This window comes from Drosophila melanogaster, chromosome 3R (genome assembly GCF_000001215.4).
Source record: "Drosophila melanogaster chromosome 3R".
NCBI classification, from domain to species: Eukaryota; Metazoa; Arthropoda; class Insecta; order Diptera; family Drosophilidae; genus Drosophila; species Drosophila melanogaster.
In genome coordinates this window covers 22,956,016-22,977,269 of record NT_033777.3, presented here as the reverse complement: position 1 = coordinate 22,977,269, position 21,254 = coordinate 22,956,016, and the positions used below count along the sequence as shown (strand labels likewise).

General features: G+C 44.0%; 2 protein-coding genes and 1 long non-coding RNA gene across 4 annotated transcripts in view; 1 reads left to right on the top strand and 2 right to left on the bottom strand.

Annotated features, from left to right (window-relative positions):
* Positions 1–9,427: 9,427 nt before the first annotated feature.
* Tpl94D (Transition protein-like 94D) lies at positions 9,428–10,986 on the bottom strand. Of its 2 annotated transcripts, none has more exons than NM_170042.2 (2): positions 10,710–10,986; positions 9,428–10,641 (listed from the first exon to the last, which is right to left on the bottom strand). In NM_170042.2, exons 1-2 carry the CDS (start codon positions 10,881–10,883, stop codon positions 10,321–10,323), a joined length of 495 nt encoding a protein of 164 aa, NP_732806.1. In that variant the 5' UTR covers positions 10,884–10,986; the 3' UTR covers positions 9,428–10,320. The 2 variants fall into 2 exon arrangements, with proteins under 2 accessions (NP_732806.1, NP_001262854.1); NM_001275925.1 differs by having other exon boundaries at positions 9,428–10,638.
* A 1,653-nt stretch (positions 10,987–12,639) lies between these two features.
* Positions 12,640–13,232, top strand: lncRNA:CR43655 (long non-coding RNA:CR43655). Its single transcript, NR_074051.1, has 2 exons — positions 12,640–12,745; positions 12,811–13,232. It is a non-coding gene; the product is annotated as a long non-coding RNA:CR43655 (long non-coding RNA).
* A 2,306-nt stretch (positions 13,233–15,538) lies between these two features.
* Positions 15,539–21,254, bottom strand: part of klg (klingon) — a 62,448-nt gene continuing 56,732 nt past the window's right edge. Inside the window, exons 7-11 of the mRNA NM_079730.3 lie at positions 20,583–20,680; positions 19,861–19,982; positions 18,775–18,955; positions 17,547–17,720; positions 15,539–17,375 (exon numbers count right to left, since the gene is read on the bottom strand). Of these exons, the coding sequence (NP_524454.2) occupies positions 17,169–17,375; positions 17,547–17,720; positions 18,775–18,955; positions 19,861–19,982; positions 20,583–20,680 (782 nt within the window). The 3' untranslated portion in view covers positions 15,539–17,168. The remainder of the gene's footprint in view (positions 17,376–17,546; positions 17,721–18,774; positions 18,956–19,860; positions 19,983–20,582; positions 20,681–21,254) is intronic.

The following is a 21,254-nucleotide window of genomic DNA, read 5'->3' as shown; positions in this document are numbered from 1 at the left end:
AACAGTTTGCACGGTTTCCAAAGCTTCGGTCGACGGTCGCCACTCGATAACCTCTGACCCCGAAGCCGCGACTGAGAGATAAACAGACTACCCGCATCCACACACACACACACACACAGTGGAATATGCGAGTGTGAGTATGTGTACATTTAATTCCATACAGTTTTTCGTTCATTTTTGGTCGGCTTTAAATTGGTTTATCGCCAAATTGAATTGCATTTGAGGTGAGCGGTGGGCTGAGCCAGCCACACGCACATTTTGGCAAATTTGACACTGGAATTGAATTATCTGCATTCTGTGAACCGCAAAATTGTATAAATAAATATTAGTCAATTCGGTATTTCATACATGTGCACGCATAATTTTGAGCTGCCATGTGAAAAGCGGAGGGTCAACCAATCTGCTATTTTGGTATCATAGAAAATGAACGGGGCAGGAAGCACGATTGAAAATCGAAACGAATTTTCAATGATAATGTCAATAAGCGAGTGATTTGTAAATTGTTCTTTAAGTGGATTCAATTGATAAGAGTTTGTTTGAAATGCTCTTTGACAAATGTAGGAAACACAACCCACAGCAAGTATGGTCTTGCTTTCTGTTCTAAATCATTTAGTTTCTCTGCATCCTTTATGGCATATTATGGTATATACAAAGAGCCTTCTGGTGCAATGTTATACTTTTGTGAACATTGCTATCGTCTGGGCCCTAGAGCCACAAGTCTTTGAGAGCAAACCTAGGCTACCAAAGAACATGGCCAACATTTTAAACGCATCAGATGTTGCTCATTATTGAAAACAAAGCGTCTGCATCTTCGATAGGCGAAAAAGTAACAAAAGGAGCACTCTGATGACATAACCAACGGACAGTAATGAATCAGCTTATTGGTAATGTGGGGGGCATTGCCTTGAAGTTCGTCAGCTGGTTGCCGAACTATTTGAATAATTGATATTAATAGCTGGCAAGAGCTGTCAAAATTAATTTGTGATGTGTTTTCAGAGCCAGATTATTGATGATGATGATTATGGCCAGGCCCTAATGAAGGCAGCGGCTAATGGAAGTGCTATGGAGTCTGACAATTGAGCCATTCCGGCAATTCGACGGATGCGCCGAGTAGTTGAGTCTAGTTCTGGCCGATTGTCCTGCCGCAGTGGCATTAATTACACTTTGACTCGATAAATTGATTCGGCATGGACGTGCCGAAGTTCGAACTTGGTCCACTCATTGACTGGATGGGATATCGCTTAATATGTATTAACATTTATTGCCGGCGAAAGTTTCGTAGCGAGGGAGCAAAGAATGAAAGCCAAGGGCAGGCCGGAAATTGCCGAATACTGATACTTCCGCCGGAAATAAGTTCAGTTCTTGTTGTTCACGCTGCTTGAGGTGGCTCCCTATCTTCCTGTCTTTCTTCTCAGGAGTAAATTAAGTTAAGGACATTGCCACTCTATCTATCAGTCGATCAAACACGAAGGACAACGCCTAAACGGCGCCTCTATCTCAGCTATCAACGGAAACACATTTTACATTCACATTCGCCGCACAAGGCGACTTAATTGCCGCCCAATCCCCGGTTCACAGCACTTTGCACAATAAACAGATCATAATCTGGCTAAAACTATCAATTTTGAAGTCAAACAGAAGGGAATATCTCAATCGCCCAAGACGCAAAAGGAGTGGAGAGCGACGAAAAACAAATGAAAATGGTTTACAACATAAAAACAAACTGGAGAACGGGACGAAATCGTGACGAGTTCGGGATGTTGGGGGGATGGCAACGATGTGTTAACACTTTGGAGGTTGGGAGAAAGAACGAGTGGTGGCCGGGTGACAATGGAGACAGCCGAAATCCTTCGATGGGTTCTCCAGCTCCTCCGTAGGTCCTGACGACTGGGACGACTGGGTGTCCTTATAGATTTACGCACACTTAGGCAGCATTTACTCAGTCCTCCAACTTCAAATAGTCGTATAAATTGTTCGGCAGGCGCAACTGTAGACCGGGCTTTTTGTTTCGGCTCCTCTTTGTCTTTGGCTTTCGGTTCAACTGCTGTCCGTACGGAGTTTTACACTGGAGAAAGAGCTGGATGGTACGTAGCTAGTGGGTGGGGCATTTCCGGGGCGTGAATGAAGTGCCATGTTCTCACGCTCACGCATTGCCAAGTGCCTGCCGGCCCACATGTCGTATGAGTTTTATGTCCCTCTGTTTATATGACTGTCTCTGTGCGCTCAATCGTTTCTGAGACACATTTATTTGCCCAGCTCGTCGTCGTTGCTGCTGCTTTTGTTAGTTTAACAAATAAAATTAGTGCTATAAACATTCGTTTCTCTACGTGGCATGCAGCATGGCCAAAAGGAAACCCAATTAAAGTTTTGCTTTAAAACAAGTAAAACATAAGCTACTTCTGGGAAATACTTAAAGCTATAACTATATTTTATTTTCATCGAATGATTTCAATTTAAGAGCCCCTTTCCATCTACACCTCTGACTTCTTCCTAATATATTTGTTTACACAATCGCAACTCTTTGCCACTTCATGAGTTTTTCTGCTATTGTGCCACCCACTTCCTTGGGGGATTTATTGCCATAGCGAATCTGTTGGTATTGGGGATCAGGATTCAAGTTTCTGGGTTGAGAGGTCAGAGGAGGAGCTGGCAAGTACGGAAGGAAGGCCAGACAAGGACCGAGCGTGTATCCCATTTCCGGCTGATGACTCGGATGTTTGTTTTAGCGGCGGCATTCCACTGTGCTGCAACTTCCCCAACACAGAACTGCTGCATCGCAGCACTATTTGCACTGGCGATTTCACAAGTATCTATTAAATTTATTTTATATGAGCGGCATATCGATACAAATGCATTTGGCGCACAAATAGCCAGCGGGCGGCATAAAACATAAAAAAAGATGCTTAGAGGTACACAAAACGATAAACACACAGTATATTGGTGGCACAAAATGAAGGTTTAGACTTGCCGGTATCCTATGATTAAAAGTTTGCAAATATTATTTGAAAGTTCATTTTGAACATAGAATAAGTTAATGTAAATTCAACTTCATTTAATCACAATAATTTAATGTAATTATTGTCGTTATTTTAGAAAATGAGTTGTAGTTGTAGCTGTAATAAAATCTGTGTGTGTGTACATAAAATAAATAGTATGTGCCTTCAAAACGTGTCATTTTGTCCTTTTGACGACAATAAGTGGTCGCCTTCAAGGTTCCTTCCATTGAAAAAGAAGGACACGTGTTGAGGTGCCCTTAATGGGACATATTTGGGTGCTAGTGACATTGGCCCACAGACTAGAAGCTTTTTTTTGTCTATACCCTTGATAAAGAGCCCCTTTGTTGGCCATTCAAATGGCAGCCATACTTGTGATGGAATCGGTGTGCATACTTGTATGGCCACTGGTGTATGTGATTATATAATTTCAATTTTAGCCAAGCCGAGCCAGTCAAGCACATGATTATAATTCGCTGTCGGCCAGCCACTATATTGCTGAATTCTCGCTTAGCAAACAGAGAAACAAATTGCTGCGAATAAATTTTATTATTATCGCAATTGAATTGAATTTGCGATAAACGTAAAAATAATTCGCATGTTGCACACGACCGCAGGAGGCGGCGGGGTGAATCGATACGGATTTGGATGGTCAGTCGGTCGGCCCTACGGAAATCTCAGCCAGTAGGTCGCTTTTGGCCAGGAGCATGGTGCATCGAAATCGGAATGGGAATCGCAATCGAAAGCTGGATCCATAGCATGTTCCTGTGTGTTGTAATCCCTGCCAAAGCGATTATGGTTTTTGTTTGAATTTTGAATGTGCACACGGCAGTGGGCAGGACGCAGGATCTGCAGTATTTACATTGATGCACTTTAGCCGCATTTTAATTGGATGCTAACTGCCGCTGCCGCCGCCCGCCCACACTTGACCGATTAGGGCCCAATGGAGTCCGCAGTTACTCTATTTCCAATTCGCATGCAAATGTTGATGGTCGGCGGCGGCGGTGCGATAACAATGGTTTCGGTTTATGCCCGCTAATTTCGCTGCCATGCGGTAAATGGTAATAAGCGCACTTTCGCAGTGGCTGGATGGCCATGAACCGGCAGCCGATTGTTATTTATTTTACTTTTTTCCAAAGGCAGTTTGTCCTGCAATTTGTCACTGCAGCTGGGCCATAAAATCAGATATATATGTATGGACATAGATATTTGGACTGGCGCAAACAAATTGGTGTGCTTTATGGCCGCCCTGTACTGTTTAAACTGCCTGTTGGCTGGCTTAAAAGCTAATTACATTTTATTTGTGCAAATATTTGGACCGACCCCTCTCATTAGGCCGCGCCACGCAAGTTTTCATCCCACTTTCTCTTCGCTTTCTCTCCACTTCACACTTGCCCGCATTCATGTAAAAATCGAGCGGCCATTCAGAGCTCAGCCTCACTTGAGTTCAATTAAAACCGCACTTGTACTTGTTTGCATAACAAACACACTCAGCGCACTCGACACACTCGGCCAACTGGCCAAGCTACCACGGCGCCACGCCCCCTCATTCTGGCCCGCTCGGCCGCCCATAATGCAAAACGAACGAACTCAGTCAAAGGCTGAGCACAGTCATTGTTGGCCATTGTTTAACAATTAACCGCAAATTGAATGCAATTAAATAAATAACGGTGTTGAACCTTTGTGCAAACGATGTAGGCACGTGTACGCGTCGCCGAAGTCGCTCCTCCAGCCCCTATCCATCCTTTTCTCCACACGTATATGTATGTATAAACCATATAGTGTAGTGTGCAGGATCCCTCTGCGTATGGGTATGTGTGTCCTTCATTGCCAGGCCAACGGTGAGCGCAGTGCAAACATACACACACACACACGCACTGCCCGCTGTATGAGCGTATGTATGTGCGTTGTACAAATGAAATGAAATATTACGTATACGTCACGTCGGTCCATTGGCCAGCAAACAATCACACACACACACACACTCGCACAATGGAGGTCCAACTGAAGTTGCCTGCTGGCCTGCGTATTTGCCAAAGTTATTGTTGTACTCGATCCGCAGAACACCAGGCTATATGCCCCAACTATTTTCTTTAAAGAGGATTACGCATATGGAAAATGGCGATGGGTTTTATTACTGTTAGTGCAATTGGTACAGTTTTCATATTTCAATCAGAAATATTATTGGTGATAATATTTAATGCATATTTTGTATATTATTAGACAGTATATTTAATGTACTCACAGCATTTTGCATTCATCACATTATTCCCACAACATTGAACACAATAAATCACAACTAATTTCGATAATGCCTAAGCTATCAGCGAATAAACGATTAATTACTAAAGCATAATTATTTTTATGCTTGTGGTAGTCAAATGTTGATTTATTAGACTCTTCTATTCACCCAATATAGCAATTAACACACTCTTATTGCTTTGAAAATGGAATAAGTAAAATAATTATAAATATTTCACTTGAAGTTCGATTAGTATAGACTTGATCCTTTGATTAATTTCAGTAGATGAATTTTAGTTCATGACAATGCAATTAATTTCAATAATCACATTTCAGATACGAGCTATTACTGGAGACTAGTTCCATGTCATAACTTTTATACCACGAATTAATCCTTTTCAGAGAGTACTGCCTGATTGTACCACTTACTCCCTGCCAATCGCAGTGTATCGCAACTTATTGTTACGGCATTCACCGTCGACAAGCGAAACTCGGCCAATTAATCGCAGCTCACAACAGTGCAGCCGATAAAAAGCCAGGACTCGAGTGCACTTAAGTCGCATAAATGAGTAGTTAAAAGATTGCCACACTCTTTGGACTGATTGATGGATTTGCTTTGTGCCCATTGAGGCCATTCGAGGAGAGCAAGAGCCAATTGCTGAAGTTTGACTTTGAGAGGCCGATGGGCCGGGTGGGGGTGGTGGTCGGCTGGCTGCCCAATTTGACACTTTTTATTGAGCTGTTTTGTTTTGTGATCGGTGGAAAAAATTTCAATTTGCTATCCGGATGGGTTGCCAGGGACATGTGCACGCAATCTAAAACTTGTATGACAACGACACACTGCACTGTAGTGAGCTGCAGTCATTGCTTGTGTTTCAATTTGGACCGCCCGTCGCGCTGATTGTCTATTTGCTAGGACCGAAAAAAAAAGGACGAATAAAAATTGGGAGTATCTAGCGTTGGGTGTATTTTGCAACTGCAAACAGGACTCACCGCGAAGCGAGTACGAAACACGAAACGCAAATGTTAAATGTCAGTAAGACATGCAAAGATACTGTCACACATTGTGGCCTGTTCGATAGCGGTGGCCGGAAAGGATAATGCAGGGCTCCATTATATTTGGGAGCCCTCGCATTGATTGACTTTCGCATACACATATGCGCCGCATATCCTTTTGAATCACAGAATGCTGCCGAAGGGCCGCCGTGCCACACCAGAGGACTGAAGGACAAAAGGACTTGGGCCCGTGTGTGTTATGACAATTTATTGCCTGGTGTTTGACGAAATTGAATAGCCCCGCCGTTGGATATTGTTGCTGGCCGACACATCGCAGCGAGTACGTTGCAGATGGAAATTGGAAATTGAAAATTGTTTGCAGCAAATGGAGTGGCAGGCAAAAAGCACTGAAAGGAACTCTGGAACAATAGTATAATTGAATTGCCTGCCATTAGGACACATCGCAGTCACCTTTGGCACAACGGCTCACTTGTTTAATGATTTCTGAATTTGAGTTGCTCAATCCGGGCTGAAATTTAAATTTCCCTTGAACCATCACATGACCAATCCACCTTCATTTCTGTCAGGTCCTTTCTTATTCATGCACAACTTTCGCATTTCGACAAACAAGAAGTCAAATTGAAAAGTTTTTATTTTGTCAACAGCAGATGGGGGGCAGATGGGGCAAAAAAAAAAACAAAACAAAAAAAAAGCGAAATTAGAAGCCGCGAGTGGGAAAGTGAAACAAAGTTGGCAACGCAGTCCAATTGCCGAGATGTGTTTCCAACTCGAGCAGAACAAATAGCGGCGAAAACTTGGGGGGCACACATAAAGTTAGAGCCAGGATCTGCTCTCTTTTCGCTTCAATTTAAATTTAATGCCTTCTCTTGAGTGGATTACCACATAATTGTGAGATATCGATTGGCAATTAGTTGTGCACTGCATTTGCATTACCATTATCCTTGGCCCAAAGATGTTCGAGTCGGCAGCGCATAAATGATGGCCAAGACAGCAGGCGGGTAGAAACTGCAGCCTGTTAGGTAATTATTATTCTTAATTATCCACGGATGGCCAAGGAAGTTCCATAGAATTCGCTCCTTGGCGGGCCAATTATGCAAACGCTGGCTCGGACAAAACAAAACAATACCAAGATAAGTAGAGATTTTCTACTATTTTTTTTTCGTTTTGTTTTTTTTTGGCCCAGCCTTTGCGCTCGTTAATTGTAATTGAAGTTTGTAATTAAAAAGTTTATACGAAGCGCGCCGTCATTAAAAGGAAATGATGCTGGCTAATACAACTAGTGGATGCGATGGCATGGCTTCTCGAAAGGGGAACTTCCTGTTTCAGGTGGCATTAATTTTGATTTAAATGGTGTGTAAACGCTTTTAAACTTCCGAGATTTGTGTGGCCTTCGTTTCGGGCACTTTATTTGGCCGCAATTGAGTTATTGGCCTCATTAGCGCCGGTTTTCTGCTCCGGGATGCAGCCCGACAGCGAATCTCGTTCGACTAATTACCACTCTGATGAATGGGTAGGGCACCTTGCCAGGCATCCTTGGGGCAGGACTTTCGGGACTGCTGCTTGCCTTACCCGCTCACCACCACCTTGTCAGCCAATCAAAGTGGGTAAACACCATACACTCACACGCACAATCGTGGGCACACAAAACGACGAGCAAACGGCCTCAACCTAATCATGAATAATGTGCCACATATTCACACAATAAAATCAAGAAAAAGGCAACACAAATATCATAACAAGCAGTCTGGCCCAGCAGTTCGCCACCCCTTGGCTTTTCAGTCGATCCTATCAGCCGAAATGTGACATAGGCCACGCGCGACTGAAATAGGGGGTGGTACACTGCGAGAAAAGTTGGCTCAATAAGTAAATACTTGATGATTATAACCAATACTGAAACAAGGATATCCATATATACATCACGAACTGGATTCTCTTACATTCAAATTGATCTTAACTTTTTCTCAGTGCAGCTAGGCAGTCTCTGGTATTAAATATGCGTGTCATGTCCATTTATTTGGCTTTGTTGTCACCTTCGGCCATGTTGACTTTTCAATCTCGCCGAACACTCGTCGCACGGCAGCGACGAACTGCGGCGTTAGCCTTGGCAATCTGGATAATGTTGAAAACATATTGGGAACATCTGCCGGATCCCCGTGGCTTGACTTGATTGCATCTAAAGTGCACACACATGACTTGCTCGCTCGGATTGCAACCAATCCGCTCACAGAACACAAAAACCAGACCCAAAACCAACACCCAGTTCGCCAACTTGGAGGGGAGCACTCATGAGAAAATATTTTTCAGCCCAGCCGGCCGCTTAATCAGCATTTGTCAAATGAAAAACCTTTCACCAGCTCCTGGCCAAAATGACAATGACATTGCAGCGAGGCTGGCAAATGGCTTTCTCTCTCTCTCTCTCTTTTTGTGTGTATTAGTCAGTGCATGTGTGGGTGTGTGAGTGTGAGTTCAACTGTGTGACTGCTTCTTAACAATGACACCAAAATGCCTGGCATTATGCGGGCTGGTGGCTGCATTGAGTCTAACGTCAACTGTTTCTGTTGACAAATTAGAGCAAAAAGTAAAAATCTCCCATCCGGCAGACAAATGTGGTTCGAGAGATTTTTCTTGGAGTGTGAGGGGTTTAAATATGAAGCCAGGTGAAGCAGTCAACTGGGAAACCAGCCAAACACACACACAAAGGCGGTGGGTCGAGTGTTTTTTCCCAATGCGAGGCTGGCAAATTTCCATAAATCATATTAACCCACATTTGACATTACCCATTCCGCCCCCGACCTCCGCTTTCCACTCGCATTGTTTGCCTAAAAGTTTTCATTTTGCACATTTGGCATAGTTTCGCCTTCCACTCAACTTTGTGTGCAGCTTCCTTTCTTGCGCTTGCTGCACTTAAAAATTTCCCTGGAAGTTGTCAGCCGAGAAAAGGGTTTTTCAGGGCCAGCGTTCGTAATGAATATCGAAGCTTTCACTCTGAAAAGTAAGTCCTGTGCAACGGTGAATGCAGGTAAATAATTTGGGCTAGGTAAATATTGATGAATGTACTTTACGCGCCGCACAGAATATCTTTCATTTCATCCAGCTGAAATCGCATGCAATTTTTATTCTAATTACCGCCGAATCGGAAAACAAAATACCCAACAGAATCACAAACTCAAGGCTTTCGATGGTCGCCTCTGTGGGGTAATAAATCATTTTTATTGCTGCCACTTAAAATACCATTGTGTTGCAATAAAGTCGCCGTAGTAAAACACGAACATTTGCTAGTCGGAGCAGTGAATTTGACCTGATACTACTGTAGCCCTAGAATGGTTATCCTGGCCACAGGAGGAGCCTAATTGGATCGGGATGTCTGGCTGCGGCTTGTGTCATTAGTTTTAATTCTCATTTCGGGATTGTGGTCTTGCAACATCTGAAGAAGAAGTCTCACCGAAATGGTTCCCGAGTAATTATACAATCTTTTTGACTTTTGGGCATGACCTCCAAAGCGAACTGCTTGCATGTCCTTTTTCCAGGACCCTCTCCTCAAGACTCCTTGCGGCCTTCTGACATTACAAATTGCCGCCGTACGCGAGCTAATGCTTTGCTATTTGTACAAAATGCTAATTTGATTTATCCGCATTTCATTTTTATGAGGCCTCGCTTGTTTTGCGTTACATTGAATCCATTTTTTAGCAGAATCTCGCGTGCCGCGTGTCACCGACATGAATGTAAATAGTGAATGGAAAGCGGCGCATATTCAACATCTTTGGCCAGGACGAGCGACTAGGCTAAGGCCAGCTCGCAATTAGGATAATCGTCGGCGGGAAATGTTAATTTAAATGTGAATGATTGTGGTTCTGTTTCTGTTTCTATTCCTGCTCCTCCTGCTTATAATTTTAATACTGTTGCTCTGAAATTTCGTGCCGCTGGTTGCGTGATGGAATACATGTGTTTGGGCGCGGAACTTACGGCGATTGTGTAACCGCTTGGCTAAGCTTGATTCGAAATTGGATTCTCTCGTGACAGGCGGCCATGCGTGGGGGGCATTGATTGAGTGAAGTGGGTGACATGATGACTATAAGTCTGATATGAAAATGCCACGCTGATCCGCATTCATAGCGCACCAGGAACTAACAGCCTCTTTCACGGCCAACGATCTTGGCATTTCGCTATGGATCTCTTGGAAGAACTGCACTAAGTTTAGAAAGCCTCTTGAGGGAACCAAACTCTTCCGTATTACGTAAGATCTGTTGAGGGTTAGCGGCTTATAAGCAGACCCCTTATCTTGAATCCGCCGCTGAGAAATTCTCTTCGACCGGGAATTCTTTTTAGTAATCTTTCTACGAGCAGCCGCATTCTCCGTTATGTTTTTTGTGCCCCGCTTGGGGGAGTCCTTCTATAAAGTATGATATGCTATATGTATAGGGGAATTCAAGTGCATTCAGCTGTTTCAACTCAACTTACCATGTTAGCATATCGATTCCGCTGAGCCTGCGATAAAGTTCCCCATTCACGTGATGCACTCAAAAGTGCATCATTGGAACTCATTTGTTTGTGCTGATTCCTGTAGACTGTCAGGAAGTTTCTGTAGGCGACAGAATCTCTAGGCTGATCTGATCTACTTAAAACGCTACCCATTGCAGAAATCTTGAGATTTGGTTATATAATAAATGTAAAAGTATGATTCCTTATGGAAAAAAAAAAAAAAAAAAAACTGCTTTTGTACACTACACTAGGCTATTGTGTATAAAATGGAATTTAGAGCAGATTGACACAAAATGCCATGCTTTCTACAAATAAGAGCCTCAATATTCGCTTGCTTGTATAATCTTGAATAGGAAATGTGATTCATAAGTTCGTTTGATTAATTGTGCAGATGATTTGAAATATGCCAATGTGAGAGAATTATTCAATCGTTTAGGAGTAGACAATGTTATACAAAATTTGCTTTGATAAATAAATACGAAAAACAATACGGTCTGGCCGATTGTGAGGACTTTGTTGAGTAGATTTAAGCCAGAACATGAGCACGGTACACTTTTCATAATTAAAGAGCTTCCTGCTACAAACATTGGTGATTGCGAGCACAACTCCCCCCCTACAACTCCTTCTTGCCAATCTTATCGCTTGGCTAACGAACTAACGCCATTAGCCAACGTGGCCGGTGCGACAACCAGTGGCTACGTAATAAAAAAAAAAAAAGGGCAACAACCGACCATTAGGCTTTCGGTCAAGTGGCGGGAGGGAAAGGATCGGGAGAAGGACTCGGGCCACGACGAGGTGAAGCCTAATGAAATTCCATGGAAACATGTTCTCGCCTGATAAGCAGCCATTGGTCAATTGGCCAGTGGAGGGAGGAGGGCAGTCGTCCGCCTCCAAATGTGCACCACACAGGCAATCCGGAGGAAGCGAGCGTGACGCGGTACGCAAAACGCAAGCCAGCCGGCAGCACGAAATATGAAAAACTGCAGGGGCGAAAAGTCAATGTCATTTGCAATGCAGCTCTGTAAATTATTTTACATGGCCGACTTAAGGCCAACAAAATGAATGGAGTGGAGTGGCTGGGGCTTTAAAAACCAAACACAAGGCAAAAATTCAGGCAGGATGAGCCGCACTTTCCCGAATCTCCGCCAGGTGGAGCTGCAGCAGATTGCAGTTTAACTACACTGGAGGAAAGTTGGTAGCCCTTAGTATAACATTATAGCAAAGTTTTGGCTTTTGTGATGATTTTCTATTTCTAAAGTCATATTTACCAATTTTTTTTCTGCTGAATCATAAACGAACTATTTTTTGTTTATCCAGCAAATGCACTTGGCGGTAACTTGTTCGCAGTGTAAGTCCACGTGTTTCACCACGCCTGTCCCAACTTTCTGGCATTTATCTCTGTGAAAAGAAATCGCTCAACGCCGGGCGGGGATTCTTTGTTTTAGCCCAGAGCTGGTGGCAAACTGGCGGAGAACGGAGTGGCCAACGCAAAGCAGCGTTTCCGCCGCTTATTCCTGTGCAGCGAGTCCTGGCAGGTTGGACGATGCGAGGCAGGAGGATTCAGAGGCTCCGCCTCTCCTTTTGGCTTTGTGTATGCAAACAAAGTACGAGATAAACTTTTGTTCTGCCTGAACTTTGTCGCGGCTTCGAGTTCGGGGCTTCTGCAGCTGCCGCGTTTGGCTGTGGCTGTTCTCGCATTATAATTTCAGCTCGCTTTCGCACAATTCCCATCTCTTTGTCCGCGCTTTATGAAAATGAGTTAAACATAATACAAATCTCTGGGGCGAGTTTGGGAAATTGTTTTTAAATTTCACCAGGAGGCCCCTAATTCGCGCTCCATCTCATCGGGTTCTGGTTTTGTGTCACACGCGCAAGGCGGCGGAATTGAAAATGCCAGGAACAATATGTCATTAGAATATAAATTGAAATTGACGGGCCAACTTGTTTGCCTTTCGTCGGCATTTCTTTTTGCGGCACGCAGACAGGGTAACTGTCATTGGTTTTGCATGTTGCAGGTTGATTAAAAAACTATACGAGAGTGTTTTTCCACCACCACTAACCACTCACGTGCCGCACGCAGGTCGAGGCGAAAATTATCCGCATCTCGGATGCGGTGACTTCTGTGGAAGGCAGCAGAAATGCCGGCAATCCTGCGGGGGCAGAGGATGCCAGGCCATGGACATACTTTTCCAATTTACCCGCACCATCGCTGGAGCGGACTGTGCGAAATGAGCCACTCAAAGCAATCAGGCAGACACATCTCTGGCCCCACCCAATCACTCAGCCTAGCCCCTGCTCCACTTCGTCTTCCAGTTTCCGGCCGAGGAGCTGAGGAGCCGAGGAGCAGCCCATACCGGAATCCTCACCAGCCATCAGCGCCATGAATTATGCAAATCTCTTGCGGCCAACTCAACGCAAAGGCGGTCGAGCTGGGAAAAAATCAAACAAAATCGATTGATGTACAAATTTTTCTTAGCATCCGCAAACAATTTTCTCCCATCGAGATGGAGCCCGCCTTTTGATTTGTGCGTCAATGACAGGCGGGGGGGAATGGGTGCTGGGGTGGGTGGAAATGTTGTCTTGTCCTGGCAGCCTACTCCTAAATTATGTAGATTTGTTTTAGCATAATGCCTGGGCTTGTGTGCGTGTGTGTATGTGTGTGTTTGCTGGGCGGAGGAGGAAGCAGGAGCGGAAACAAGGATCCTACAGCGATTTCTTTTCTCCTCGCCTGCAACGTTTTAAATCGCCATTAAGTTGCCCCCATAAATATCAGGCTGCCCCGTTCCCAAGTCTGCACGAGAAGAATTATGTAAATTCGGTTGGTCGCAGGACTGCTGCACAACACCCACAACCCAACAGCCCCAACCCATCCGCATTTCATTGAATTATTGTGCGTTGCCCAGGACAACTGATGGTCCTGGATGAAGGCAGGACTCGCCTTTTCGACACATTCCCCCGTTGCCATAGTATTAGTTGGCACTGTGCGGTCGCCTTTGACCCGGCCAATGGTCTATACTATATGAGAAATTCTTAAGTTTCCACTCCGTTGTTTGCACTGGCAAATTTAATTTATTGGCATTCTCTGCGCAATTTAGTTTAATTTGCCGGACATTCCCCGCAGAAAGTGTAACTTTTCCATCGGCAATTGTTGAATTGAAACTTGCATTTTTAGCAATAACTGTTCGCAGAAATCAAATCAGCTGAAAATTAATTTAATTCGCACTTGAACGGCAAAGTTTGGCTGCCATGTAGCTTTATGATTTGCTTGCGTTTTATTCTCCTACAGCCAGCGCGAAAAAAGCGAAAATACCGAGCTGCAAAATTTTAATTATAAAAGTTTGGATCTTGCTCGCCTTGACGCCTCCTTGCCAGCCAAACAAAACTGGCTGACTGACTTGACTGACTGACTTGGCTGACTGGATGGCTCGTCCTGCTCCTTTTGCCACTCCTGTCTGCGGATTGTGGATGCTGGTGGAAGGACCAAAGTGGGGGTATTAGTGCACATCCGCACCAGCATCGTGCGCTGCAGTTTGCCAATTTCACCAATATTAATTATGATTTCATTTTCGTTAGTTAACAGTTTTTTTCGCTGCGATTCTTTATTGCTTCCACGCTCCTTTGAAATGAATACCAATGGAAATGAATGGGGTAAGTGAAAGAGTTTCCTTGTGGCGCAACTTAATTAATTTTACATTGCTTCGAGTGCACTGCACTCTGGCTGGCTGTCGTAAAAGTGTTCAAATGATAAACGAGCTAATTAATATGCGCCAAAACTTGTCCCTGGGCCAACTGAATCCAATGCAAATGGCTGGAAAGAGTCGCTTGTGGCCCGCCAATTATGCGATATGATTTGCAAAAGTTAGCCCCATACTCCGCACTCGGCACAGCATATTTCTGCGAAATGTCCCCATTTTCCGGGGCCAGTTCAACGACACAATTTTCATTAAAATTCATGTGCAATATATTGAGACTTGCATGCATAATGGTCACTAAGTTTGCACCCGGCAAACTTGGAGGGTGGCATCAAGTGGGCCCGCCAACATGCAAATATACACCGATGTAGCCAGGGATATCTAGGCAACTGGTAACTGGTAGTTGGTAGCTGGTAACTGGTAACTGGTAACTGGAAACCAGTAACTGGCATCCGGACATCCTTTGCGTTCCGTTCGAAATGCAACTTGCAACGGTAGTATCCGTCTGTATAAAAACGCAGCTCAAGTAGTTTGGGGCGCCCTATGAAATTTCATGCACAAACTTTTGCCAAATGCAAAACTTTTAATAATTTAAACCGTGCACGTATGTCCACGTTACTGGCTCACTCTTGTCCCCTGGTCAGCATTTGGTTTGGATGTTTGAAAGAGCTTAGAAGTGCTTGAGGCGAAGTCCTTGGGAGAAAATCGACAAAAAAAAAGACCTGGCAGTTCCATCGATGATTATGTACTTTCATATAAATTTGCAGAAAGTTTGCGAGTCTGCTGACTGGCACAAAGGATGTGACACATTTAAATTTCATACTTCATACTTAGGACTTGCATTATGGCAGGCAAACACTTGAGGGCCTCTTGAAATTGTACAAAAAAACGATATACATACTCGTACATACTATATTAAACCATTTCAATTGCTAAGCTGCAGTTGGATTCGATATTTGAAGAGAACTAATAAAAGTATACCCCGCTCTTCTTTGTGAATGCTGATGATTTGCAAACATAAATATTGCTTTTGCCGAAAATGGGTTTAATAATAAAGCAAGCTGAAACTCCAGAAAATCGAAAAATATGGGTAAATGAAAACAATTTGCATAGTTTAGTTTACATCTAATGCTTTATTTTATTTTTGAATATTTTAGGGTTTCTTATGCGCATTAATCATACAATTAGCATCGTACTATGTAGTTAGTAATTAATGAATTCACTTTTTATGAACACGTACCGGTCACGTGCTTAGCTATATCTGTTTAATCTGAATTATACTGGTATTTAGATTCAGGCTGGATCCTTTTCGGACCCCTCCTCATCCCCCTCGTCACCTCGTCCTTCTCTCATCTATGTTATCTGTAGTAATGCCTCCGATTCGTCCTGCATTCAACTGGCTATGTAAGGTACACACACACATACACATTTATGTAGATAAATTGTAACGCTTTTACTTGGTTTTCAATTCGACTCGACACTTCCCATTTTTTTGAATTCGTTTTCGGTTTTGGCCTCGTTCGATCGACATGCTAAGTACAGGGAGTTGTGTACGAGTTCGAGTTGTAGGCCGCGGCCTATCAAATATACAAGTGACCCTTGACCTCTATTGTGTGCCCTAAATGAAACAGTACGGATTCGGATCGTACAATTGGAAAGGTGCAAAAGCTGATAAAATGCCTGCTGGGTTCGTAACACTCAATATTATTCACGTATTTATTATGTATATTTACAGATTGACACGCGTGACATCCACGTGCCGCTAATATGTATGCAAAGATTCACATTCAAATACTCTGAATAATATACCGATTTCGCTTTCGATTCTGATTTTGAGTGGGGTATTAGCTTATTTGCGTAGCTATGTTTCGACCTTTCGCCATTCTTTTTGGTGGTACAACACGTTTGCTTAAATTCTAATTTACATCGAAAAACATTACATTGAATTGCTGTTACGTTTGTTATCCTTTTTTGGTTATGGGTGCGCTTACTGGCTAAAATAAGACTACAACTGCAATCGAAAAAGTGGCAATAGAAATGAAATAAACTCGAATATGAAACGGAAATGTGGCAAATACTTTACATACTAACATTTTTGCCGCGTGTGTGTTCTCTTTCCCCCCTCTGCTTTATTTCATCTTCAATATTTTGTTATTTATGGTTTCGCTCGAAACTAAATAATATCACTATATAATATTTGCTTAATTTACATACACATCCTGCGCATCCTGCACATCGGGCCGCATCAGCCCAACATTTATGAAGTAAAATGCAGTTCACATTCAGATATCTAATGCTTATTTACATGACCTAGTTCGACTTGCTTATTCTACCATGGGAATGGAACGGGGGTGGGATGGTGGATGGTGGATTTGAATTCGGATTTGCAGTCTCCAATTGCAATTTCCATTAACGATTTTCCGGCTGTATGTGTGAGTGGGTGTGTGCTAATTTAATCGTGGACAAAACTCTTGAAAAATTATTTACATGGGTTATTCGTTCAGCTTTTTGGTTTGCAATCTCCATTCATCTTTGTTGCTTAGTTTTGGGCTGGATTCACTTGCTTTCTCGGTTTTGACAGGTTAGGTGTACAATAAAATCTTCTATACTTCTTCTTCTGGAGTTCTATACACTTTATGCTACCGCCCTTCCCCGTCAACTTCCTACTCCAAGTGCGAGTGTTTCCCCTTGTCTTGTGCTGCTCCTGATTTTGATCCTGATCCCGATCGTCTGCCGCATCAACTGCTTATCCCAGGCCAAGGCGGCGTCTGTCGAACTGACAATTACTCAAGGCCAGGGCCAACAGAAGCGCCGTGTGAAGAACTGTGGATCCCGGCAGGCTGCCTATGGAGGCACTATTGCTGCGCGACTTGGAGCTGGCCACCACCTCGGCGTCTTCGGGGCCAATGTCCTGGCTGTTGGTGGCGACGACAAATTGAAATATATCGCTAACCTGCGGGGTTGAGGGCGAGAGGCGAGAAAAGCAGACGTTGGGTTTGAGCAAAGAAAAGTGGCACAATATCAAGATTAAGTAGCCGCCCTGTCGCACCGAGCTGAGCAGGACACTAGCCTAGATTTATGGCGGTGCTTTTGGCATTGAGCTATAAAGGGGGGGAGAACTCACCTCATTCCAGCCGTAGCGATTCTTGGCCTGCACAATCGCCTCGTAGTAACCGCCCGGATGCAGATTCTTTATGGTGTAGGACATGATGTGTGTAAGTGGCTCCGAGGCTGGTCGGTGCTCCGGGGTGAGGATGAAGTCGTGCCACCTGCCCGGCTGCTGGTAAGTCTCATTCATCTGTACGGCGGAAAAACATGGCAGAGATAGAGAGAAAGAGCCAAATTAAGTGCCGGATTCTACCATTGACAGTTTTCCTTTGATTCCTTAATTAATTTTATGTCCTGCGCGAGGAAACCAAATGATTTCCGCTGCGAGCGCCCGATCAAGTTATGACAGCTATCACATCAATTAAGCCTCCTCCACTTCACCACACCGTCTCCTTCCTGCCACTTGATATGCCGCCCCGACAGAAAGTCCTCCAATAATTGCACTTCAATGGCGCATGAATGCAGAGAAAAAATTATCTCCGCCCAATCAACGGAGCGTGGCAGCCCATTGCAGTTCGACATTCAGCGCCAAGTGTCCGTGGGTTGAAATCTCATTAAATTCGAGGCCCAACTCGCTCAATTTGCCTGTTTGTACAGACCAGAGTCGCAATTAAGCGATATTTTTGTGTGGGTACACTGATATGAGTATTAAAAATCACTTTTCTTTTTTTTTTATGTACCTTTGATACATTGAAAAGAATTTTACTTGATATATGCAACTGATCTTTTAGATTGCCGACTACAGTTCACAAAAGTTTGTATTTCAAATAACCTTTTCATACTATACATTTTCTGAATAATATTATTTCTTTTGATTGCATTTTCTGCACCACTAAAGTCCAATTAGCAATATATTTATATTTCTTTCTGTACTCTCATAATTTTCCAACTGGATTTTTATTAATTTCCTTGCAGTTCTTACATGAGCTTCATTTCCTTTTATCAGCGTTTTGGATGTCGATTCTCAAGACATCACTGTGAGTATAATTTTAATCACGTGCTTCATTAGTGAGCACAGTGCTCGCCAAAAATAAAACACCGTTTCCAGACAAGATGTCAAGGTATCGGATTGCTTGGAGCGTGGAGCGTGGAGCATCTCGCAGCAGATTGTCAAGATGTCAGTCTGGCGGGATTGGGTTTTGTGCATGTTTCACCATTAATTAATTGAATATACTCCTTTCATATCGGATTGCCAGTGGCTTCCCACCCATTATCCAGCCCCTCCTGCCACCCCTTCCACTCACCTGCACTCGACGATAAAGTAGGCGGACCTCCTCCAGCGGCGGGTAGCTATCGATTTTCCAGGTCAGATTGTAGCTGTCCGGCGAACGACCCCACTTGGGCGAATAGAACTCGGCGGCTCCGGGGCGTCCGGAGAGCTCCATGTATTTGCGGGACCGTCCCAGCGAATTGTCCGCCACGCAGCTGAAAGGGATTTCTAATTAGCATATGGCTTAAGTGGTTAATTGACTTAATTGGCTTTTGGTTTTCGAATTTTCTGCGCTCACTCATTTTTTCCTGTTGTTTATGTGTGTGTTTGACTTGTTAATTTCTGTATGCGTCATGTTTGCCTGCAATCACTTTTGCACACGGCCAAAAATGTAATTTCCTTTTAATTTTGCATTACACTCTGTCAGCATTACTCATACGCTATGTGGGGCGGCATGTGGGAGAACAACCATCCGCCCCGTGGGCCACTGCCCGCATCGATCTGGCAGTCGGCAAGTGGCTGGCAACCGACTGGGGAACTCGACTCAACTAATCCAAACACGTCGACACGTCGTGTGCACAAAAGCCACTCACTGTGGGTGGTGGACAGGTGGTTCGGTGGCATGGTGGCATGGTGGCATGGTGGTTCGATGGGCTAGCACCACTAGCACCATCACCATCAGCATGAACATCACCAACACCCACATCGTCCCCATTCGGAAGATGGCTAAAACTTTGTGCATAAAATGTGTTGTGTCAACATGGCGAAACTTCCGCTTCTTTAATATGTTTCAGACAGATTGACATTGATGTGGAAAACTTGTTTGTCCGCAAAATGGGTGGTGCACGCCCCGCACAGACTATTCCCCAGAAGCCGGACGTGGCAACACGAATGTTCGAGTGTGGCAAATACGCCAACAGCGGCGGACTAAGCCTCGATCCCAGACAAGTGGGAACTTACAACTTGCTACTGCTAACTGGCTGACAAGAAGTGAAATAAGTTGTAGTCAAAGTTGCCAAATTGACTAAATCAACGCTGGCCGGCAAAGTTCATAGTAAGCCACAAGTTGTCCTCATCGATTCGAGGATTCCATTGAACTACCACTCGTAATAGGACTCACCTGTAGTTGCCAAAGTCCTCCTGCTGGATGTGGCGGATGGTGAGCATGTGCCGGTTGGCTCTGGTGGCCATGATGCGCCTGTCCGTCGATTGGATCGGAAATGAGTTTTGGTACCAGGACACCTGCAGCGAGAAGTGTCTTGGATTAGCTAGCTGACGATGATCACGATGATGGAGATGGAGATGAAGATGAAGATGAAGCACATGTCGATGGACTGCAACTACGATAAGCAACTAATAAATTCAACTCAAATTTTGACCCACTTGCAGTAACTTCAGCCGACTGTCCTCAATTCGAAACGAAATGAAACGAAAGTTGGGCAAATAAAAATGGCATTAATTTGCCACAGCAAGAAATCGGAAAAAGAAATTGCAAGCCAGTGTGGCACAAAGCCTGTGAGAACAAGAACAGGACACAACACAACAGAACAGGACTCAACTGAAACGAAAAGCTGAATGACTGAAAAAAATGAAAAAAAAAACAACTGAAAAACAGGAAAAGTGACCTGGAAAACAAAGTTCTTGCATAAACCAATGGCAATGGAGGAGGCAGGATGACTCGCTCGCTGGGAGCACTGCATGCTTGCTATCCTGCCTGCCCCACATTCCCATTTTCTGTCCATGGCCCCGTAATCGTAATAATCTAAAAATCCACGAAAAATAACAAAAACTGCATGGGCACAATGGTACGAATGAAACGGTGCATTCAAAGAGCCAACAAACCGTTGCGACTGGATCAGCGAAAACAATGCAAACGAGCTTCGCCTCGAATCCTTCGCCCGAGTGTATCCAGGATTTCTCCACTTGTATATCCGGGGGATCTGCACCCAGATACCCAGGCATCCGTCAGGTTGCAGGATGGCAGAATAGCAGGATTGCACGATGCCAGGATGGCCGGCAAGGACACACAAAGAAAGAATGAAAGAAAGAGAGAGAGGCGGTGGAAAGAATTTAGCACACGAAGCAGCAATCTGATTACAGTCAAAAATCAATTTATATACAGTTGCTAAGATTCCGTTTGGTCTCGGCTTTCTTTTCCCGTTCAAATTGTTTTCTGCCCGGCATTTGTCTATAAAGAATCGGTGGTGCCGCATTGTTGCATGCATCCAGTATCTGGTATCTGGGAGTCGTGTATCTGAACAGCGGTTTCTCGACTGTGATCCGGATTTGGTTTCCCGCTGCAGTCAGCAGCTTTAAGGCACTGAGTTACGAGTCCCGCGATACTCTTTTGCCCAAAACACTTTTCTTCGCCTCCGGTTACAAGGTTTTTTTTTCTCCCCTTTACATCTGCAGTTGCAATTCAAAAGTTCTGATATACCGCAAATGGTTTTCAAGTTACTGCTTTATTCACGCAATGATTAATGACAGACTTTGCGGCACAGATAGTTAGTAGTT